General features: G+C 49.2%; 1 protein-coding gene across 2 annotated transcripts in view; it reads left to right on the top strand.

The window, feature by feature from the left end:
- Positions 1–24,395, top strand: part of Rhbdl3 (rhomboid like 3) — a 55,150-nt gene that overhangs the window by 13,834 nt on the left and 16,921 nt on the right. For both annotated transcript variants that reach the window (XM_021178181.2, XM_029483049.1), the window contains 5 exons: positions 5,263–5,421; positions 9,054–9,278; positions 15,315–15,463; positions 16,532–16,644; positions 22,250–22,350. In XM_021178181.2, the coding sequence (XP_021033840.1) occupies positions 5,263–5,421; positions 9,054–9,278; positions 15,315–15,463; positions 16,532–16,644; positions 22,250–22,350 (747 nt within the window). The remainder of the gene's footprint in view (positions 1–5,262; positions 5,422–9,053; positions 9,279–15,314; positions 15,464–16,531; positions 16,645–22,249; positions 22,351–24,395) is intronic.

A 24,395-nucleotide genomic window follows, 5' to 3' on the forward strand; every position in this document is an offset into this window, starting at 1 on the left:
GAGAGAGAGAGAGAGAGAGAGAGAGAGAGAGAGAGAGAGAGAGAGAGAGAGGGAAGAGAATGACATTGAACTCCTGAACTGCCTGTCTTCTAAGTTCCACTATTACAGGCCTGCACCGTTTTACCTGGATCCCCGTCCAGCTATTTGGACCTAGAGTTATGAGTTCCTAACCTTCTAACTTGCTAAATGGCACCAGTACCACCCCACTTCCCATTTATTCTTTGAAGGGTCTGTGACTCAGATCAGCTGTTTTCTCTACCCTATTCTTGTTTCTATGTAGCCCCATCTTTCCCCACAAGAAGCCAGAACTCCTACCTATTCTTTGATGGAGAAACTGAGGCACTGTAGTTGATGAATTACCCCCAGCACAGCAGCTGTGGGTGGACTCCTACCTAACTACATGGAAGATTTGGTGAGTCATTTTCATAGACCAAGTGGCCCAGGATCAGCATAGGGTAGGAGGCGAGAGATGGGTGTGTGTGTGTGTGTGTGTGTGTGTGTGTGTGTGTGGCCTCAGGCTGGGAAGAACAGCAGCCACCTAGGGGATTAGCAACTATGAGCAGGTCACTGGTGGGATTAAAAGTCCCTTTGGAGCCTCTTGAAGCTCTTTTCAAGGCTGAGGCAAGAGGACTGTGCGTGGGCTGTGTGGTCTCCTCTGTGCTCAGTCTCCTACGCTTGGGTTGAATGTTTCTCCCAACAGTGCATCCTTGTCCAGCCCTGGGCCATCTCCTGCAGCTCGAGACCCACTCTGACTATTGCCTTCTTGCCAGGCTCCTGCCCCATTCCCTGATATAATCATCCCTCCTGAAGCACTGGCAGTCCACTCTAGACTAGCCTTGTCAGGCTGCCTCCAACCCATGTCATCCCCAGGTCATCCTGCAAGCAGCCTGCTGCCCCAAAAAGTGATTCCAGGGCAAGGACTTTGGAAGGGCTGCTTCAGGGGCTCTAGCATGTTCTTAACAAGGAAGTTGCATTTAAAGGACTTGCTCTGCCCCTCTCCCCCTAAGTAGCACTGCACTCCCAGTGTGACCTTACTTCTTATAGGCCTGAGTGTATTTAGCAGGTAGGCAGACCAAGGACACAGAGCCAATTTGAATAAAGTGATGAGAAGAGCCCCTGGCTAGTTGCTGCCTTAGGTTGACATCAACCCACTCAACAGATGGGCCAATTGAGGCTGAGCTTTATAAAGTCAGGAGTGTGATTTTTGCCTTGCTTCTTGTCATCTTGCTTGAGAGACACAGACTCAGAAGCCCTCAGCTTCCTTGTGTATGGAGGGACCTTCTTCTTATTCCTGAGCATGTTGTCTCCTGTCCCAACCCCTTCATGCCTCTCCCTTCCCCATTTCTTTTGTCCTCTCCTGTCTCCTCTAACCAACACCCCACTGGGTGCCCCATGCCCACTGCCAGCTCTGCCCTTGCCCTCATTGTCTGAGGCATTAGAACCCCAGCAGCCAGCCTGGCCCTGTCTCTCCCCCATCTCCAGTCATCCTCCAGTCCCTAAGGCCTCATTATTAGGGTAGTGGTGACCCCCCCATTGTCTGGCCTGTCTGGCCCTGGCATGAAAGGTAGAGTTTTGGCAGAGAATAGAGGCTCGGCCTGATTCCAGCATGTTTTCTGCAGTGTAGACAGAGCCTGTAATATGCTTGGGGGAGGGGGGAGGGCTGGGGAACCACAGGGCAACCCTTGTCACTAGGACAACAGCAGGGAGCCCTGGAGGGGGAGGGGGAGAAGGAGAGCAGGTGGCTCTTTGTCTGGTGCCCTATTCCAGCCCCCTGCCTCGTCTTCCTCTGTAGGCAGCCCTGAGAAGGCCCCTGGGAAGGGATCGTAGTCTGTGCTCCCAGCACATGCCAAACCACTGGGCTTCCTCCTCTAGAGAGGGAGAGGAGGTTCCCTGATGTGAACGGGACCTTTGACCCCTGCAGGACCCAACAGTCATGTTCCCAGGACCTATAACACAGCCCTGAGGTAACACGGACCAGTTGGTGCTAGGCTAAAGGGTCCTATATGGTAGAGTCAGGGTCGGTCCCTGTACCAAAACTCTCTTAACTACTGACATTTTTTTTTAAAGATTTATTTATTATTATATCTAAGTACACTGTAGCTGTCTTCAGATGCACCAGAAGAGGGTGTCAGATCTCATTACGGATGGTTGTGAGCCACCATGTGGTTGCTGGGATTTGAACTCATGACCTTCAGAAGAGCAGCTGGTGCTCTTAACCACTGAGCCATCTCTCCAGCCCTGACATTTTTAACCATCTTTCTCTCTATTCCCCTCCCCTTCTCCTCTCTGCTTTCTACATCTGAGCAGCGAGGAGGCCAGACTAGATCTATTTGGGCCTCTTTCCTACTGCAGGAAGCCTGTTTAGGGTAACCTGTGGGTCCTGGAGCCCTGCCCCTCCGGAGCCCAGTGCCATGCTCAGCTCTTTAGTCCTCAGGTTTTAATGCTGGCCTACAGTGTCCAGCTGTGCCGAAATGAGCTGGCCAGATGCGGAATCTGCTGCTTGCAGACAGGCTGCTCTGCTAGCCGGTCTGGTCTTGGCTAGTGTTTTCTCACCTCTGTGCCCCCTTCTGTACCATGGGGATCATAATGTGTTCTCTTCTGTCTGTTGTAAGAGGAGTCGGATAAATTCTGTATAAAGGGGCTGGAGAGATGGCTCAGCGGTAAAGAGCACTGACTGCTCTCTTCCAAGGGACCTGGGTTCAATTCCCAGCACTCATATGGCAGCTCACAATCACTCGTAACTCAAGTTTCAGAGGATCCAACCCCCTCCTCTGGCCTCCATAGAGACCAGCCACACACATAGTACTACACAGATGAACATGCAGGCAGAAACCAATCCATATAAAACAAAAGATAAATAAATCTTTACAAAAGAAAAAATTCTGTCCATTAAAGTACACAAAACAATGTTTGGCCTCATAAAACCAAGGCAGGCATTAGGGGATATTACTCTTTTTTTTTTTTTCAAAATTACATTTAGAGTGTGAGTTTAATGTCTGTCTGTCCGTCCTTCTGTCGGCCTGCCTGTCACAGTCCAGGAGTTGTGAAGGTCAAGGATAACTTGGGGGAGTCAGTTCTCCCCTTCCACTGTGTTGATGTTGGGACTGAACTCAGGTCATCAGGCTTGCCTGCAAGGGCCTTTACCTGCTGAGCTTGTATTTTTTTAACCTATTATTAGCCAGGTGTGGTGTCACACTCCTTTAGTCCCAGTACTTGGAAAGCAGAGACAGGGAACTCTCTGGGAGCTTCAATGCCAACCTGGTCTACACAGTGAGTTCCAGAGCAGCCAGGGCTATAGAGAGCTTGTCTCAAAACAAACAAACAAACAAACAAACAAACAAACAAGAATCTATTATTACGGGCCGGGCGTGGTGGTGCATGCCTTTAATCCCAGCACTTGGGAGGCAGAGGCAGGCGGATTTCTGAGTTCGAGGCCAACCTGGTCTACAAAGTGAGTTCCAGGACAGCCAGGGCTACACAGAGAAACCCTGTCTCGAAAAGAACAAAAAAACCCAAATAACAAAAAAAGAATCTATTATTACTGTTGTTGTTGTTGTTGTTGTTATTAGTGTGGGGGAGCAGCTATCAGAGGATGGTTTTGGGGGTCAGCTCATTCCTTCTTGCCCTTCATGAGTTTCAGGAATGGAACTCAAGTTGTCAGGCTTGCTTAGCAAAGGGCTTTTACCTACTGAGCGGTTTCATCAGCCCTACCTAACATTTTAGTCTTGCAGATCCTTTAGAGTTTCCTGACATACTTGATAGTAATAAGCAGATAAATGCCATGCCTGATGCCTGGTGCTGGGGTGGAGGGTGTGATCTGAACATGGTCTCCTTGGAGTTACCCCTTCCTAAAGAGTTCTGGGGGACAGATGAAGGTCCCTGACCGTGACTTCTGGCTATCAGGCTTAGATCGTCTAGACACATTGTACACAGAACCTGCGTTCCCAAAGCAGCCTCTGTTAACTTTAGCCAGGGAAGGAACAACATGGCTTTGACTTCCAGCTTCACCCCTGCCCTGCCCCTATACTTTCCCAAGGTCAGGGGTGACTCAGTGCCTCCCATTCCTGTATCAGACCCAGGGACTCTTCTGTGCTAGCAAGCACTCTGCCTCTGAGCTGTATCCCCTGCCTTCCATTGCCTTTAAAAACCCAAGCTACCCACTGCATTTAAAATCCCAAGCAACCCACTGCAGCTTTTCCAGGTACACACTGAAGTCTTGTGTGTGATGGAGTGTCATTTTCTGGCAGGGTATAGAGGGCAGGCTCTGTGAACTCTGTGGGGAAGGAACAAAAAGGGATAAAGGCTTTTTCTAACTGAACCAAAGAGGCTTCTCGTGGAAAATTAGCACCTGTCTGTCCATTGAACCTCCCATTTATTCATCAACAAAACTTGATTGATGTAAGGCAGATGCCATGACAGGAGACACTGGCCTGGGAGGAACTGCAGCCCAGGGATGAGGCACAAGTAGCTTGTGATGCGTTCCCTGGGAAGCCTGGCCCCTGACCAGCGTGCAGGGGAGTTTCAGGAAGTTAAAGAGAATGGTGTAAATGCACAAGTGGTGGCGCACGCCTTTAATCCCAGCACTAAGGAGACAGAGGCAGACAGAGCTCTGTGAGTTCAAGGCCAGTCTGGTCTACAGAGTTCCAAGACAGCCAGGGCTACAAAGATACCCTGTCCCGAAAAACAAAAAGCACTGTGCTCATGGGAATGCAGAGCCCCCCCCCCCGAAAAAACAAACAAACAAACAACAACAACAAACATATCAGAACAACAGAGAGCTTGTCTTCAGTGAGTCTGCCAGCAGTCATGTGTGAGTCAGACCGTGGGACCGGCCATGGGGAAGCTGGTGTACCTTCTGTGTGGGGGAGGCTCAGCTCCTTCTTTCCCTATCCCAGAAGCCTTTTGTCTCCTCTACTTACTGAACTCCATTCTTGCTTTCCTTTCTGCAGTTAGAGTAAGTGGAGGGAGGGGCCTGGGGGGAACTGTAGCTGGGTAGTAGAGGGCCAGTTCCACTGAAGAGAAAATCAACCTGGCACTCTGAAGGCTGAGACAGGTGGATCTCTGTGTGTTCAAGGCCAGCCTGGTCTACAGAGTGAGGTCCAGGACAACTAGGGCTTCACAAAGGAAAAAACCAAAACTAAACTAAATTAAAAAGAAAGAAAAAAAAAGGGAAACGACTTTCAAGTGAGGGGGATCTGGGTCCCCCCAGGAGCACTGGGAGGGGTGGTGCTCCACTGACTCAGCTTTCTGCTTCACCCTCAGTTTGACCCTGGAAGCACCGGCTACATCAGCACAGGGAAGTTCCGGAGCCTCCTGGAGAGCCACAGCTCTAAGCTGGACCCACACAAAAAGGAGGTGCTCCTGGCTCTCGCAGACAGCCATGCAGATGGGCAGATCTGCTACCAGGACTTTGTCAACCTGGTGAGCATTCTGGAAAGGGGGCGGGCTTAGAGACACAGGAAGTAGTTTTAGGCAGATGGGTTTTTTGTTTGTTTGTTTGTTTTGTTTTTGTTTTTTACTGACTGTGTTTGAATGGCCTCAGCTTCAACAGGTGAGAAGATACCACCATCACTGAAAGAAACAGCTCCCGACTAGATAGAGTAAGACTGGTTGGCCTGGGAACATATGCTTAGGTCTCCTCAGATATGCATCGGCAAGGACATCGTTTCATGAAGTTTTTTATAGTGATAGAACGAAGAAAGTTATAGATGAAGGCATTTTAGAAACACATCGGTGAAAACATCATCAGAGAGACAGGTTAAGCAAAGATGGGTGCCTTAGTTTGGGTTTCATTGCTGTGTAGAGGCACCATGACCAAGGCCACTCCTATAAAGGGTAACATTTCACTGGGGCTGGCTTACAGTTTCAGAGGTTCAGTCCATCATCGTCATCGCAGAAAGCATGGCGGCATAGTGGGGGAGGAGCTGAGAGTTACATGCTCATCCAGAAACAGCAGAAGGAGACGAAGACACCCTAGCCAGACTAGACTTGAGCTTCTTAGACCTCAAAGCCTACCTCCACAGTGACACACTTCCTCCAGCAAGGTCACACCTACTCCAACAAACTCACACCTCTTAATAGTGTCATTCCCTATAGCCCAGCATTCAAACACAGGTCTATGGAATCCATGCGTATTCAAACCACCACACAGGGGGAGTCTTTCCCATAGGCTTCAGATACTGACTGACAAGCAAACACCAAACAACGGTAAGACACTCAGAGGTTGTATTAGCCTTTGGATTGATGGGATCTAGTGGTCAGTTAAGTTAGCAAATTCCAAAAGGGCGCGATGTGGTGGTGCATGACAGAGACAGGCAGACAGATCTCCGTGAGTTTGAAGCCAGCCTTGTCTGCATATCACGAGTTCCAGGTCAGCCAGGGATTTATGGTGAGATCTAGTCTCAAAACAAAAACAAAAAACAACTAAAAAGAAATTCCAGAAAGGTTTTTACTTGCTAGTCATAGGACGTCGGGTCTGGTGCAGAGGTGGGCAAGGAATGGTTATTTAGGAGGCTGAAGACAACCCAGGATCATTACGCTCTGAACCTCCAATATCACTGTCCACGTGGCTGCCATGCAAACGACTCAGTCTGTCTTTACAGACACAGCTCATTTCCTGGAACTTCCCTTCACACCACTAAGGTCTTGACATCCCTTAAAACTCCTGGCAATTTGAGTCCTTCCCATTGGGATAACAAGGTGACTGCACTACCCCAGCCCTTTCATCCTTGGTTCCCAACATCTTTGTACAGAGTCTCTTTTTGTGTCAGGTCCTCGCTAAGGCCTAAGAGTTCTTTCTGTGCACTGGCCTGGATTGGGTTGGTGGGATGTATTAGTGAACTCAGCTAGTGCTCTTCCCAGCAGCTGGGAGTGGAGAAGTTCTGGCAGGAGAAAAGGTAGATCAAGCCAGACTTCCTAGGAATGCAGCGTAACTGGAGGCTTAGATCTGTGGGCGACTTCTGGAGGGGCCTTGGCTCATGAGTCCTGCCCATTGTCCGTTATCTTTGGTGGAGAAGCACCCACTTCCTGGGGACTGATGCTATGTTCTTTCAGAGGCTTCTGTGGCAGGGTTACAACGGGCTTCAGGTGTCTTAGGCAAGCTGTGCTCCCCACCTTGGATGGACGGGACATCAGTAGGTGCTCTATGAACTAGCAAGGTGAATACAAGGCTGGATTCTTGTTTTCCCATCGATGAGATGGTCCGCTCTCTTCATGTCACCCATGGAGAAGAAAACTCTGTGAAGTTCCCTGTATTCTTGGACATCAAAGCCTCGATCGGGGCAGCCTGCTGTCACTGTCCCACCTTAGCTCTCTGTGACGTGACTGCCCAGACAATGGCAGGCAGCTTCAATAGCCTTTCGGCTGCCGGTTGCTGCCTTCTGTGGATGTAATGGCCTGGAGGGAACTGCTGTAGACGTTCGGCGATCGAAGAGAACCCACTCTTATGAATAGACTCGGCCCAAGCTGAGCTCAGTCAAAGGCTCTCAGACTGGGCCACAAGAGTGTCATCAACATCACCAAGAAGCAGACTTCAAGCCTGGCTCTGGCTTGTGCCTAGCGCAGCCCATAGGCGACAGGTGTCTACCCAATCTCAAGGCCCAGCAAGGTGTTTCTCTCCCGGCTGGCTCCATTCCAGGGGAGCCCTCTGTGGGAGCTCATGGTGAGAAGTGATGTGATGTTGTCACAGTTTTCTGTTCAGACTCTGAGCTGGAGCAGCCAATCCCAGCCTGCACCCTGGAGCCTTGGCCCTTGCTCTGCCCACTCTTTGCCTCTCTTTCCCCATTTTCTGTTGGCTGTCAACGTTCTTCTGCCAGGAAACTTCCCTGCGTGGTATCCGTGGCCCTTCCTGCACCAACCCAGGCAAAACTAACCACCCTTATCCAGAGGGGTGGGAGTGGCTAGAAAGGCTCACTGAGGACAGCTAGCCAGAGGAGGCTGACTTGAAGCTACACAGGGACCAGTGAGAAGCAGGACTCAGGGGTGAAGAGAGGACTCTGCAAGGGAGGCTCCTACCACATGGTCCCATCTGAGCCTCTATTCTTTCAGGTGCCCTCCAGAAGGAGCTGCGGACTCCCATGCCTTGGTGGTCCCATTCATCTTGCTAGCCTTGCCCACATCTTGCCTTCAGGTCTGGTTAGATTATCTCTTGCTGGGCCCATGGTCCAAAAAGTACATGAGTAACTATATGCCAGTGGCTATGAAGTAGCTGGGCCCATGGGCCAGCAGATCTGGGTGATTTGGGCTTCTCCACCTTGGGAATACTTCACAATATGATCCTGGAGAGTAAGTCAAGGATAGCACATGTTTCTAAAAGCGGGAAGTTAGGCTAATTGCTAGGTGAAGCAGATAGAGTTCCATGGGGGCCGGGCCAGGGCTGCTGGGAGCAGGACCTGGTTTTGGTGAGACTGGAGGCTTGTCACACGTCCTGGGAGACACTAAAGTGTCACAGTTTCTGTGGTAGGGCATTGAGTTCTGATTCTGGCAGATTCTAACAGTAGGTACAGACCTATTGTACCTTCCCAAGCTGGTATATCTGAGGGTGCTTACTCTTCCTCACCTCTGGCCCTCACCTGAGCATCTCCTCCTCCAGGAAAGCCCTTGCTGACCACCTTGGCACACGCTGGCCTGGATCCTGTGTATTCTCTCAGCAGCTGTCACTCTGAACTGTGACTGCTGGTTACTTCTCTGTACTGAGCACCACCGACTCCCCTGTATCTGGTGATGGCTCTAACACTTGGATGGGACAATGAGGAATGAGTGGATTGGAGGAATGTATGAGTATGGGGCTGGGTTTGAACCTGTGTCATCTTAGGACTCTCTGAACCTCAGTTTCCTATTAGACAGAGGGGATATTCGGAGTCCTCATCTAATGGAGACACTTTGTGGCTATCAGAGGGCAACACTGTGGTATTGGGGGTGGGGGGTTGCTGCTCTCAGAGACCTCAGGGAAGAGGAGTTTGGCTTGCTCTACAGAACATGCAGGCTGAGGTGTGGGTGCGGGGTTTCCCTGAGGCCCCGGCTCTGACCCTCTCCCCACTCCATTTCCTGCCCAGATGAGCAACAAACGTTCCAACAGCTTCCGCCAGGCCATCCTTCAGGGAAACCGCAGGCTGAGCAGCAAGGCCCTGCTGGAAGAGAAGGGGCTGAGCCTCTCGCAGCGGCTCATCCGCCATGTGGCCTACGAGACTCTGCCCCGGGAGATTGACCGCAAGTGGTACTATGACAGCTACACCTGCTGCCCTCCGCCCTGGTTCATGATCACAATCACGCTGCTGGAGGCAAGGACCAGGGTGAAGGCAGGGGCTTTCTAGACCTGGGGTTGTGTGGGGAGATGAGTTTCTGAGGGGAGGGGGAAGGGCGCAGATCCTGCTTGGTGTAGTGCTTGTCCTGCATGGAGGAGCGTTGCTAGGGAACCCATGGGTTATTGTAACCCTAGGCTTCAAAGAGAGTCCTAAGTTTTGGAGAGTTGATTTTTTTTTTAATTTTATTATTTTTGTGTCTGTGTGTATACAGACAGACATGAGAGTGTCCACTGAGGCCACTGAGAGTGTCAGGTTCTCTTGGATGTGTCAGGGTTACCTCCCGCGGAGACTAGCAACCCAACTCCTGCTCTCTGGAAGAGCAGCAATCACCCTTAACTGATAGCTATTTCTCCAACCTCTTATTTTGCTTTCTGGCTTTTGAGACAGGGTCTCACTATTCCCAGGTTGTCTGGGACTCATTGTGTATCCCAAGCAGGCCTCCAACCTTTGACCGCCTGGCCTTGACCTTCAGCTCCCAAGCTGGGCTATGTCAGTTGCCTAGGCTAAGCGATTTTAGTGAGCACTCCTGGCAAAGGTTAGTGAGGCTTTTTTTTTTTCCCCCTGCAGCGAAGTCCCCATATTTCTACACTTTTCTACACAGCAAAACAATATGACAAACTCACAGATTTTGGGACTTAGCCAGACAAACTCAATAAAGCCAATTTATGTAATTCCTCCCCTGGAGGACTAGAACAGCAACTGTTGGCCCCTTGGGACCTCATTTCCAAACTGTAATGCAGGAGTCACAAGAGCTTCCCCATGCTGTCCCTGGAAGGACAGATGCCTCCATAGGCTGAGAGGATGGACACAGAAGGAGCACGTGCTGACCTCTGGGAGGGAGTGTTTGTGAACAAGGAAATGAAGTTTTTAAGAACATCTCTCTTTAGGGAATCTGCCATACTTTTCCAAAACCAATCATTTCAACCCAAAACCATTTCTTCCTTGTGTTTGTTTTATTATTTATGTGTGTGTGTGTGTGTGTGTGTGTGTGTACCCACGCACACACAAGTTTGTCAGTGGGAAGAAAGCCTCAGATCTCCTGGAGATGGGGATTGAACTGGGGTCCTCTGAAAGAGCAGCCCCAAGCCATACTTACTATCCTGCAAAAATGAGCCCTGCACAGACAAGGGACTCCCCAGGTACTCCTGTCTGTGACTTGTCCCTGTGTGATGACACTCAGTTCTCAGTTTGGCACAGGAACTCCAGTAGCCCAGCCCACTTCTGGCTCCTGCAGTGATGCCTGGCTTCTGTTTGCCATTTTCATGGTGCGCCTCATTTTTATTTAATCTGGCTGGGCTTGGAGACTCATATTTGCAATCGCATGAACGGTCACCAAGAGTTCAAGGACAGGCTGGGCTAGAAAATGAGATTTTTTTTTTAAAGATTTATTTAATGTGTATGAGTACACTGAAGCTGTCTTCTGACACCCCAGAAGAGGCATCAGATTACAGTGTAGATGGTTGTGAGCCACCATGTGGTTGCTGGGAATTGAACTCAGGATTTTTGGAAGAGCAGTCAGTGCTCTTAACCACTGAGCCATCTCTCCAGCCCTAGAGAATGAGATCTTGTCTCCATAAAAGAAAACAGGAATGGGCGGGAGCAGTGCCTTAGTTTAGAGCAGTGGCTGCGCCTTCGGAGACCTAAGTTTGAGTCCCAGAGTCCACATGGCAGCTCACAGCCATCTGTGGCTCCAGTTCCAAGTGTTCCAGTTCCAACATCCTCTTTGGGCCTCTGATGGCACCAGGCATGAGTGTGCTGCACTGATATATATGCAGGCAAAATATCCACAGAAATAAAATAGTAAAGAAAAATAGTTTGAAGGAACTATAAGGCAAAGGCAAGTGGATCCCTGAGTTTGAGGCCAGCATGGTCTACAGATGGAGTTCCAGGACAACCAGGACTACACAGAAAATCCTGACTTGAAAGAAAAGAAAACATCTAAAACAAACTAACAAAACAAACAAAAAGCTCTCCCTCTGTTCTGCAGGAAGAGATCTGTGTGTTGTTATGGTTTCATCCAAGCAAATATTGCAGTGGTGTTTTTCTGAGATTTTCTTAGCCGTGTTCTTCCAACGCTTACTGTGTGGGGCTGTTTATTAACGTCTATTTGAGGACCAACAATAACGAGATACCTTGGAAGCTCTGCTTGTTGCCAGGACACCTGAATGGCATTAGGTGGAAAGAACAGCTGTGCGCGTGCGCGTGCACATCAAACCTAGGCTGCAGACAAGCACATTATTACCATTGGCCTCTCTTCCCAGCTGCCTGAGCAGCATCTTGGAGAACAGGGCATATGGTCTCCCTTGGTCTAAGCTATGCCCAGGCTTAGTCCAGAAAGCCCAGTGTGGCCTGAATTATAGCTTCCTCCCCTAAGTGTGTGCTGGGCCTTGAGCTGCCTCTTTGTGTTAAACTTGATGTTTGCTATTGTTGTTGTTTTGTCGATTTTAAAATTTAAAAGACATTTATTTATTCATTTACTTGCTTTGTGTGTGGGGAGAGTGGGTGCGTGGTGCCCGTGTCTAGGCGGGAGGACGACTTATCCGTTCTCTCCTTCTCAGATTCCAGCCCTGAGCTTAGGTTACCAGGCTCCGGGGCTAGTGCCTTTACCCACGGAACCATCTGGTGCCCTCAACCCCAATTTTAAAAACCTCTTTTTGAATTTTAAAAAAATTTTGTTAGATGTATTTGCTTCGTGTGGATGAATATGTGTGTGTGCACCACATGCATGCAGTATCCGCAGAGGTCAGAAGAGGGTGTTAGATCCCCTGGAACTGTAGTTACAGATAATCACGAGCTGCTATGTTGGTGTTAGGGACCAAACCCAAGTCCCTTGCAAGAGCAACAAGTGCTCTCAACTGCTGGGTCAGCTCTCCAGCCCCTTGCTTTGTTTAACTTACTTATTTTATTAGTTCTGTGAGTGTGTGTGCCTGAGAGTATATATGTGCTTTTGGCCCATTTTGTTGTTCTTTTAAGAAAGGCTGTCTTCCTTACAGTGGTTAGGAGTGCATGCTTTTAATCCTAGCACCAGGGAGGCAGAGACAGGTATATCTCTATGAGTTTGAGGCCAGCCTGGCCTCACATACACAAATGATCATTCAGCCAGAGTGAGTTCCAGGACAGCCAGGGCTACATAGAGAAGCCCTGTCTTGAAAATGAAAAAAAAAAAAAAGTAAAAAAGAAAAGAAAGGGTCTTATTCTTTCTCTAGCTGCCCTCAGACTAGCAATCCTCCTGTCTCTGTCTCTGGAGCGCTAGGAGTAGAGATGAACGCTGTCACCATCAGCAGCCATACCACCATTAAACTGTGACCACCAGGCAGTCTAATTATTAGTACCCATTTTCAGGTATGGAAAGTAAGGGCCAAATAACTCAGATAATTTGCCTGAGTTTGTCCAAAGGAACCAATGTTTGTGTTCAGATTGGTTCATATTTTAAAACTCTTCAGCTGTATGGATTTTGAATCCCCGATATGGAAAAAAGGAAGCTACTTAAATAGCTGCTTTAACTCTCTCAGAGCCCAAGGCTTCTGTTTCCACAGAGCTGTAGTAACCCGAGTCTCTGGTTTCATAACAGAAAATGAGGGAACACGGAACTGCCGGCTGAGTCCAACACCAGCAATACAACGGAATGATGGTACCCACAGCTGACATTGAGAGAGGAAACACAAAGCAGTTTACAGTTCTCCTGTCTTAAAGAAATTCAGGGCAGGCTGGAGAGATGGCTCAGGGGTTAAGAGCACTGACTGCTCTTCCAAAGGTCCTGAGTTCAGTTCCCAGCAACCACATGGTGGTTTGGATCGCAACCATCTCTAATGGGATTCAACGCCCCCTTCTAGTGTGTCTAAAGATACCAACAGTGTACACATACATAAGATAAATAAATCTTTTTTAAAAAAAGATTTATTTATTTATTATATGTAAGTGCATTGTAGCTGTCTTCAGATACTCCAGAAGAGGGAGTCAGATCTTGTTATGGGTGGTTGTGAGCCACCATGTGATTGCTGGGATTTGAACTCAGGATCTTCAGAAGAGCAGTCAGTGCTCTTAACCGCTGCATCATCTCTCCAGCCCTAAATAAATCTTTAAAAGAAAGAAAGAAAGAAAGAAAGAAAGAAAGAAAGAAAGAAAGAAAGAAAAGAAAGAAAGGGGAAGGGAGGGAAAGGAAGGAAGGAAAGAGAGAGAGAGAGAAAGAGAGGGAGAGAGAGAGAGAGAGAGAGAGAAGGAAGGACATTCAGGGCTATGGAGAGAAAACCCCCACCCTCCTAGATTTCTGTGCTGTGGTAGCCCAGCTTGGAACCCAAAACATCCTTAAATGGTTCTGCACATGCTCTAATTATGAACCCAGGGACACAGTGATACATTTTACAGTGAGCTCCAGAGAAATCACCATAGGAAATACCCTTCTGGGGCCTAAATGAATATACTCAGTCAACTGAAAAACCAATCTGTGTGGTACATCCATGAAGACAAGGAGAAAACAGAGACCTCGTGTGCTGTTGGGGAAGCCAAGTGGAGCAGCCACCAGGGAAACTGGGATTTCTTCAGAAAATGAGGCACGGAGCTGGAGAGACAGCCGAGAAAGGGCACTGGAACCTGGCTTTGATTCCCAGACCTATGACATGATGGCTCACAACCATCTGTAACTCCAGTTCTAAAGGATCTGGTCACCAGACATACATGTGTACACAGATACAAATGTAGACAATACACAGATACATATAAAATAATAAAAACTAGTTTTGTTTTTGAGACAGGGTTCCTTTATGTAGCCCTGGCTGTCCTGAAACTCGCTCTGTAGACCAGGCTGTCCCCAAAAAGAGATCTGCTTGCCTCTGCCTCCTGAGTGCCAGAACTAAAGGTGTGCATCACATTGCCCGGCTTCAAATAAAATCCTTTAAAAAAAAAAGAAACTTAAGACGACCATCTATGTAGCAATTCCACTTCAGAGTTAAAAGCATGACAGGAGAAGCTACCTGCCCTCGTGTCCACAGAGACATTCACAATAGACAACAGGTGGCAGAGCACAAGTTCCCACTGACCAATGGATGAGTTACCAAAGTGCAGCAGATACATACAGCAGAATATTATTCAACCTTTAAGGCAACATGGTAGGTGTGTGTGGGGATGCAGGGAGGGACAGCAGGGAGTTCTTGGTCGTAGGTACAGAGTTTCAGTTCTGAAAGATGAAATGAGTTTTGTGCACACACAGGGAATAGTGAGGGTAGCACAGCGAGGATGTACTTGGTGCTGTTCAACAGTACGGTGAAAACTGGCTACGATACTAGGTAGGCTGGCAAGATGGCACACAGATGTAGGGACACACACACACACTTATACTAAAAAAAGTATAAATAAATTATAGATTCTAAATTTATGTCTATTTTACCACCATATTTTTATTTTTTAAAAGATCTTTATTTTATGTATATGGTGCTCTAGCTGCATGTACACCTGCATGCTAGAAGAGGGCATCAGATCCCATTATAGATGGTTGTGAGCCACCGTGTGGTTTCTGGGAATCGAAATTAGGACCTTTGGAAGAGCAGCCAGTGCTCTTAACCACTCACTGAGCCATCTCTCCAGCCCTTATTTTTATCTTTATTTTGTCTAGTTTAGTTTTATTTTTAAGAAGCCAACCTTTGCCAGGAAGTGATGGCACAACTTTAATCCCAGCACTCTGGAGGCAGAGGCAGGTGGATTTCTGAGTTTGAGGCCAGCCTGGTCTACAGAGTGAGTTCCAGGACAGCCAGGGCTACACAGAGAAACCCTGTCTTGAAAAACCACGCCCACCAAGGAAGCATAGACAGGGAGATCCAGGAACCTCATTACACAGTTCAGACAAGTACAGTGAGAGAGGTTCTCTGATAAGGGTGTGCTGGCTGTGGGCTCCTTTCATTCTCTGGAAGGGTGAGTTGACAGCCTCCTGTCATGACCTCAGTGCCATCAGCACAAGGGACATCCTGGGCTGTCGTGTGTCTAGTGACTGGCCTCGCCTCTCTACTGCTCTTCTTCCAGGTTGCCCTTTTCCTGTACAACGGGGTCCTACTGGATCAGTTTGTGCTGCAGGTGACGCACCCTCGATACCTGAAGAACTCTCTGGTTTACCACCCGCAGCTCCGTGCGCAGGCTTGGCGCTATGTGACATACATCTTCATGCATGCAGGGTGAGTATCTCTCCGTAGTCCCTGCAGAAGAGTGAGTGGAGCCGAAATATATCTCAACATATTATATACACATTTACACACTCGTGCTTTAAAATTAATTTTTTACAGTGTTGAGGATTGGACCTAGGGTCTCTGCAGTGCTAGGCAAGGACCCTCTCACTCTGGAATTAGGTTATCAATTTATTTTAATGACTTGGTTGCAGATCTGAGATAGCTTCTTGCAGCACCTCCAATACCAAACACACCAGTTGTTAAGTGTGTGTGGAAAGGAGACAGAGAGAGAATGCTGAGAGCCAGCAATGGGATTCCTACACACATGTAATGGTGCGGCTCTGTGCACTTGGCAAAGGTAGGCTGAAATGTTCTATCTGTGCCTTCCTAGTGGCCAAAGCAAAGAGGGTCATGTGACCAGCCGCCAGCATTGTTCATCAGTGTGTGTAACGAGCAAAGAAAAGGACTAATTTCTTGCAACAACCGATTCCCCATCATAGTCTGTCCAGGGAAAGAAAGCCTGGGGCCCCTCTCCCAGCCCTGAGTTTGGAGCCAGTCAAGAAGGCCCCTTCTCATGCCAGGAAAGAGAACCTCCCTTTGTAAGAATTTAAGAGAAAATGATGCATTGCTAAGTTCCAAGAGGTCGCTAATGCATTGAGATGTTTTGAGACCATCTCTGTTCTTGGGCTCAGTAGTGCTTGTAGATACGGTAAAAAAGCCAGAGTGAGCCCAGAGCTGGGGAATGGGGCAGGTCAAGCTGACCAGACACCTGGGCTGTGACTAAGCCACTCTCTGAGTCTTGGCTTCTTGCAAGTTAACCCCTGGAGCAGCTAGGTCCTGGGCATGGCTAGTCCCTGTCACAGCCACATATACAGACTACCTGCCTGTCACTACCAGGTCTCTTATGTGTATTCTGTCCCAGCAGAAAGGAATTTTTTTTCCCATGACAGTCAAGTCCCCTCCACAGCCCATGAGCTGCTCAAAGGCAAAGAATGGGGCCTCGCACCAACCTGCTGGCTCCCAGTATCTCGGCACAGAGCATTTGCCAGGTGAATTAATGACCGTGGTCTGTCACAGGGTGGAACAGCTGGGACTCAATGTGGCACTGCAGCTGCTGGTAGGGGTACCCCTGGAGATGGTGCACGGAGCCACCCGAATTGGGCTTGTCTACGTGGCCGGTGTTGTGGCAGGTAGGCAGGCGGGCCCTGCGGTGTTCCTCCCCAGGGAATGTCAGAGGAGATCCCATGGGTGGTACAAGCCCAGGCTTCCTGGGCACACACACATCCTCATCTCCAGGGTCCCTGACTCAGAATTGTCCGCTAGGCATATTTCCCACAGCTACACAGACAGGGAGGTATGTTCTGGAAAGAGGGCAGAGCATATGATTGGAACAGGCCTACTGACAGAGTTCCTGCCATCAGACTCCCATGTTCCAGCTGTGTAAGCCTGGGCAAATTCCTTGGTCCCTTTTGGTCCCATCAAGCTTGTAGGCAGAGCTAATGAGAGCTGCTTGCTGTTGTGGGGAGACTCACCACATAACGAGAAGCTCCTCTCACTGTGCAGTGTGCACAACACCCAGGGCATCAGTGATGTGAATGAAGCCAGGCAGCTTTCTGGCCAAGGCACATCTAAACCCATAGGGAGCTTTTTCTTCTACCCAGACCTGCCATGGATCCCTCGAGTGACCCTCCGAGGATAGGACAGTCTGGCCTAGGAGATAGTGGATACCCCTGTCGGAAGAAGTCTGTGTGTCTGACGTGGGGATGGGGTGTGAGTGAATTCTCCAGAGAGCATTTCAGACCACTGAGTCTCTACCGTGATACCTCCAACTGAAGATGTAAACCCCCCCTCAATTTCTCTCTCTCTCTCTCTGTATGTGTGTGTGTGTGTGTGTGTGTGTGTGTGTGTAAGATCTTAATCCTTTCTGAGTGGCATTAGTGTTGTCCTCAAGAGAGCTGGGCAGCCTTGGCCTTGTAAACAAGAGACAGTTGGTGATGAAAGTGAGCGACTTCAGAGCAGGAAGGTTCCCACTCTACCTCCAACACTAGTCTGTAGACCCTGTGCAGGAGTCGGGGGTGGGGGTGGGGAGGGAGGGGACAGGACAGGACACAACACCCTCCCAGCACTGTCCCTGGCATCTGTGCCCAGCTCCTTGCACCATGGACAGCGCCCTAAAGACCTTTCCCTGAATGCAGCACTTTCTATGTCCTTAACAGAGGTCGAGTGAGCACCTCCAGGTTCCAGACTTCTCTCTCAGCCACCCACACACCTTCTAGTCACGCCACCTGGGGATTTATGGCTGCTGTGCGTTCCCTACCTAATTTCTCAGAGTCCCAGATGTTAAATGGCAAGGAACGGGGAAGGCACTCGTAACACTTGCAGTTAGTAGTCAATTAGACTCGGGGTGCCAGGAACTTGGAAGACAGAAGTGAGATTCAAAAATGACTCAGCCCTCACCCGGAACAGATGACACGGTGGGGAGACAGCACAAACATCCCTCCGCAGTGATGTCACTGCAGACTGGGAAGGTGCAGACAAAAGTAAGGCACGTCACCAAGATAGGAGGCTGTGGGGGCTGCAGCGTGGAGCCAGGGGCACACAGTGTTCTGCTGGAGCCATTGATTCAGGCCACTACAAATCATGTTATTGACCCCCAACGAGATTGTGGGTTGATCTTCCTACACTGCTCCCCCTCTGTATCCCCAGAGAGAAACCCTTAGAGACAGATAGACCTTGACTAGAGAGTTAATTCTTACCCATGGTCGACATGCATGGAGTCCTCACCACCACTGCACGTGGCCACCCCTTTCTACCTGCCGTGGGTCTGGAGCCCAAGGCTGGGGTTTGGTGTAGCACATTCCTGTAATAACTGTGTCTGAGACTAAACCAAAAGGATCAGAAGTTCAAGGCCAGCTTGAGCTACACAGTGAGAGAGAGAAAAACAATAAAACAAACAAAAACAAAAAACCTGAAGCCAGGGTTTAGAGGAACAAGTGACTTGCCCAGGAAGACACAGCTTCTGTGTAAGTGGTGAAGCTGGTCACCCACATGGGCTCTGTGACCCCAAAGATTGCCCTGTAGATACAACCTCGGTATGATGAGAGCCGGAAGGCAGGCCTTTGCGTTTGTGCAGATAATCAGAAACCAAGGAAACGCCTTGACCGGTATCTGACCTGGCTTTACTCCCTGCCAGTGAAGCTATTTCAAACCCAAAGCCATCCTATTTATCACTGATGGCTGACCCATAGGACATCTACAATACTCAGGTGTATGATTCAGGTCTTGTGTGTCATCACCAGTATACGTCACAATTTTGTAAGGTTCATAAGGTGGCCATGGTCACGCCCATGAATAGGTTATTCAGAAAGGTGAGATAAACACTTCTAAGTAATCAAGTTAGGGTAGAGCCCTGTGCACTGTATCCTGTCCTGTGAACGACAGACACTAAAGATGAACAGTTACACCACTAACAATCTTTTAGAGCCCATATCTTAGCAGGGCATGCGGGAGCACTGCTAAGATACACCTTAGCGCACAGCTGCAATCCCAACACGTGGGAGGTAGAGGTAGGAAGACCTGGAGCCTCAGGGTCATCCTTGGCTACATAATGACTTTGAGACCAGCTTGAGCTATGTGAGTTACTGTGTCAAATGCAAACAAACAGGGCACCAAAGTGTATCAGCAACATTTCGTTACAGAGTTTGTAGAAACCAGTATGCATCCCTAGAGCTCAGCACCTGTTAGGTAATAAATATTTGTAGAGTAGATGAAAGAATACATGAATAAATAAAGTAACATTGCTAAGAGGTAAATGTTCTGCCAGTGTTAATTTGAGTTTTTCCTAGTGGCCAAGGGAGATGTGGGAGAACACCTGCCTTCAAACTTTGCAGGGTAAAACCACTGCAGCTGTGCCTTAATGGCAAGGCCACCAACTCACCTGCATGATGACACGGACCCAGAAAATGTTTTGGAGACCAGCCCCTTGGTTTGTGCTGTGCAGAGGTGAGGCGTGGCACTCCATCTTGCCATTGTCTGACCCTACCACCTCCATGGGATTTGTCCTGACCTTTAAGGTCCTGTTAGCTATGAGTTTCCTAACAAGTTAGGAAGGGATCCTGCCTGGTCCACAGTCTCCCTGGGTGTCTTTTACTACTCTGTATGCGTAGATCCGTCCAGCCCCAACTGATGCAGGGACCTTAGAAAAGTCTTGGAAGATGCCGGGCGTGGTGGCGCACGCCTTTAATCCCAGCACTCGGGAGACAGAGGCAGGCAGATTTCTGAGTTCGAGGCCAGCCTGGTCTACAAAGTGAGTTCCAGGACAGCCAAGGCTACACAAAGAAATCCTGTCTCGAAAAAACCAAAAACCAAAAAACCAAAAAACCAAAACCAAACAAACAAACAAACAAACAAAAAAAAAAAACAAAAGAAAGAAAGAAAGAAAGTAAGTCTTGGAAGGTAATAAATATTATAAAATGAGACATTTGTGCAAGTTCGTTATCTCAGTACTCAGGAGGCAATGCAGGAGGGTCTCGGCAAGTTCAAGGCCAGTATAGTCTACATAAAACCTTTAAATATGTCTTTAACAGATACATGTATTTCAGTTCAAAATCAAAGCCCAAAGCCTCTGGATCTTCAACCAAATTCAATGATGTGGGGACATTGAATTCCTGATCTGGGAAGGACTGAGGAGCCCCCTCCCCTTGTGTGGACAAACAGCCTTGCTCCTCAGGTCCCACCCCACATAGCCAGAGGGGATTTCTGCTCTGCCCAGTAAATTAGGAAACCCAGGAATCCTTGAAAACTAGGTTTCACTGTTCAGGATGTAAAAAGCTTTATACCTTCACATCTCATACATGTGAATACTAAAGCCAAAAGAATTTAGGAGCAATGCCTAAGGTCTCACAACTGGTCAGTTTCATTCCCATTCCATACTCCTGCATGATTCCTAGCTGGTCTCTGGCCCAAAGGTCAAGACTCTAAACGCAGGGAAGGGTGAGGGAAAGGTCAATGCTGTGTTTGCTTGATCCTGGCAGGGCACTTCTGTCCCTGGAGGCTGCGGTGATACATCTCTGACCCTGACTGCTCTGGGGCACAGAGAAGGAGCCGATTTGCATGCATCCATCAGAGAGGAAAGAGAGCAGCTGGGTGAAGCCGGGCTTGCTTGCTGCAAACAGTAATTAATGAGGAGCTGGTTTAGGCAGCTGGCCCTGTGCTGTCCTGCAATGCAGCGCTCACACAGTAGCCAGGGGAGTGTGGGAATCTTTTGTCATGCAGATCATGCTGCCCATTTGTTTGCTACCCAGGGATTCCCCATACCCAACTCCCCTGCTTTGGGATATTTATGGCTGAACCCCGTGGATAGGCCAATAAAAGGGACAACAGTTAAGATAGCAAATTAAAGCCCAAAGCAAGATAGGACAAAGGTAAAGATCTCTAGCTGCCACCGGCTGAGAGAAGGATTTGGGAGTCCTCGAGTCATGATAGCTTGGGGTTTGCCTGCTTAATTTTTCCAGAGAAATGACATCTCCTTTGCTAGCAAGAATTGGTCATAGGGACTTGGAAAGAGGGTGTCGAGAGACAGGTGGTCTGGGTGCTCCCATGGGGATCTCTTTCCACGTCTCCATGTAGATGGTCTTAGGTCCTGGTTCAGGAAGCCCCTCCTAAGGTGTTCCACCTTTGTGAAACTTGCAACTTTGGACCCTAGGCCTGCTCCTCCTCTCCCGTGGCTAATTGACTCCTGAGCCTGCAGGCACTTTCCAACCGTGGTTTTCTGCTTGCTCACCCAGACCAGCCGCCACTCACCCTCTGTGCCCTGGGCTCTGCCTCCTAGTTATTTTTAGTCTCCTGTGTCCTTCCCTGGAAGCCAAAGCATTGATCACACTTAAATGCGACCAGAACAATAAATTTCCCATCTCCTCTCTGCCCAGCTTCATCCAAGGAGCAAAGTTTATCATCTCGCACACCCAACAGCCACAGAACTGCCCTCTCCCCAGGGTGTGATGTCATCACTCTCCCCAGAGTGTGATGTCACCCTTCTCTGGACTTTCAAGGACATTCTCCCTACAGAGAAGCCCCACTTGGGAGATTCTCTTGTGCTTTAGCTTGACTGGCAGGAGGTGGGAGGTGATGCTAAGCAAGTTTCTAGATTCCGCTGAGCAAAGAGACAGTGGAAGGAGCAGAAGCCACCTCTGAGCTAGTGTGATGAGGCTGCCACTCCGGGGCCGAGAGCACAGATCTGATCCACATGGCTTTCAGGCTGGGGAACTGCTCTGTGGCTGAGGGCTTACCCAGCCTTTCGTAAGGCACAAGGTTCAATTCCTGGCCTTAGGAGGAAGGAAAAGGATTTCTGTGTCAGGAAGAGCAGACTCTTAGCACCTCTTCAAAGGCTTTCAGGGTGGAAATGAGCCTTGGGTAGGAGGGACAGATATATGTACCCTGCCTGCCTGCCCGTGTGGGACACCTTCTGTTCACTGGGGCAGCTTTGTGACACCACCAGATGTGGCTGAAGCAGGTGACTTGGTTTGGGATCAGTCCCAGTTGGAGCCAGTCAGGCTTGTCCTTTGAATCTTGGTTTCCCATCAGTAAAACGAGAAACTTGAACACGGGGTTTGTCCCACCATACACAGACCTTCTGAACAGTCCAGAGGAAGCCGCAAGGCAGCATGGTATCGAAAGGGGAGGAGATGGAGCCTGCTGCTGCGGAGTTGCTCTGCTCCCGTGGCAGAAGGCGAGGGACAGGGCTGGGCTGCACAGCGAGTCCAACACTCTTGATGGTTTTCACTCTCTCTGTGCCAGGCTCCTTGGCGGTGTCTGTGGCTGACATGACTGCACCTGTTGTGGGCTCTTCCGGAGGGGTGTATGCGCTCGTCTCTGCCCACCTGGCCAACATTGTCATGGTGAGCAGCCCCTGTTCCCTGTGGGTCTTCCTATCTCTCCTCTGTCATCACTGAGCTTGGACATCCACCCTCTATAGTTCTCTCAGCCCAGGCCTGCCACGTGCCAGGCTAGCCTGCTGTAGCATGGCTTATAGTTGCATCTCCCTTTGCAGAGCCATTTCACCTGAGTCCTTCCCAGGATGAGGTCATATTTTCTCAGGCCAGGCTTGGCCTGCAAATATGCCTGTCTCCCTAGTCCACCTGTTTCCTCAAAATTTGTTTTAAAATCTGGCCACTTAGTGTTTTAGTTAGGGTCACCATTGCTGTGATGAAACCCCATGACTGGGCTGGAGAGATGGCTCAGCGATTATGAGCATGGTCCTGAGTTCAGTTCCCAGCAACCACAGGTGGCTCACAGCCATCTGTAATGGGATCCGATGTCCTCTTCTGGTGTGTCTGAAGACAGCTACAGTGTACTTACATATAATAAATAAATAAATCTTAAAAAAAAAAAAAAAAGAAAAGCAGACCTTATAAGAGTAAGTAACCTGCTGGGCGTGGTGTCGCACGCCTTTAATCCCAGCACTCGGGAGGCAGAGGCAGGCGGATTTATGAGTTCGAGGCCAGCCTGGTCTTTAGTGAGTTCCAGGACAGCCAGAGCTACACAGAGAAACCCTGTATCAAAACAAAATAAAACACACAAACAAAGAATAAGCAACCTGCCCAAGGTCATGACCCCACGCCGCACTTCCTGACAGCCATCTGGGTGTTGTCCCTTGTTCCATGTCCCCTGATAGCCATCTGGGTGCTGTCCCCTGATCCAGCCCTTCACACAGTCAGGGTCCCGTTCTTTTTCCCTCTTTGTTATACAATTTTAGGGAGACAGGCACCTAGGCCTGAATCCTTGATGCCCACTCCTAAAAGGTGACCTGGTGATCACTCACTCACTCACTCACCCACTCACGGCTTTGTCCCTTGGGTTCTCACCTCTGAAATGAGGTGATGTGTAATGGTTGAGAAAGAAAATGAAAATAAACACTTGAATATTAACTTAACTCCTCATTCTTTACAAAAGAACCCAGGCAGACTCAGACTAAGCAGGGCCTTCAAATTGGTATGTTGAAGACCCTGTGGTGGGGAGCTTGTCTAGTTTAGAGGCAGTGGAGGCCTTTTGAATGGGACTCGGCTATCCTCACACCCATATTAGCCTAAGGAGCCTCTCTTCTTTATACACTTATTCCCCTGTGCCTGACTTACTCACCCTGCCTACAAGGTTTGGGAGGGCAGGGGGGAGGGAGAGTCCAGGGAGGTAACAGATTCCCGGGAGCCCCTCCTGTTCCTGGCCCTGTTGTCACTTTTTTTTCCCCCACAAGGCACTTGTGATGCTCGGGTGTCACAGTTTTTTGGAGTCTCTACATTCTCCCATGGTTTCATCTGGGTTTTTGTGTTTTGGGTGAGCAAGCCATTGCCACATTATCTAGGATGTCCTGGAACTCATAATCCTACCTCAGCCTTCCAAGTGTGGCGTCTGACTTCTCTTCCTCCCTCCCTCCTTCTTTCCCTTCCTTCTCTCCTTCCCTTCTCTTCCTCCTCTCCCTCCTCCTTCTTCTCCTCTCCCCCTTCCTTCTCCTCCTATCCCTCCCGCTCTTGTTTTCTTTTCCGTGGTTAGGGTTATCCCACGCCAGCCTGGGACTCACTGTGTAGTCCAAGCTGACCTCAAACTTGTGGCAATCCTTCTGCTTCAGCTTCAAGTGCTGGCAGCCCAGCACAGCCTACTGGACTCCCTGCTTTCCAGGTCAGCACCATGCTCACCATGCTCACTGCCTCTCGCTCTGTGCCTTCTTCTCCTCCCCTCCGCACCTTTGTGAGCTGAGAGGGAGAGCAGGAGAGGGAGAGAGAGAACCTGGGTGACTACATTTGCTACTGGGCTAAATTCTGGCAACTTCCAGTGTGTGCAGAGAGACTGTGGGCGGGTGTGGGAGAGCAGGCCTGAGTGTGTGCTAGCAGAGAGACTGTGGGTGGGTGTGGGAGAGCAGGCCTGAGTGTGTGCTAGCAGAGAGACTGTG

The sequence above is a fragment of the Mus caroli genome, chromosome 11 (genome assembly GCF_900094665.2).
Source record: "Mus caroli chromosome 11, CAROLI_EIJ_v1.1, whole genome shotgun sequence".
Classification (NCBI taxonomy): Eukaryota; Metazoa; Chordata; class Mammalia; order Rodentia; family Muridae; genus Mus; species Mus caroli.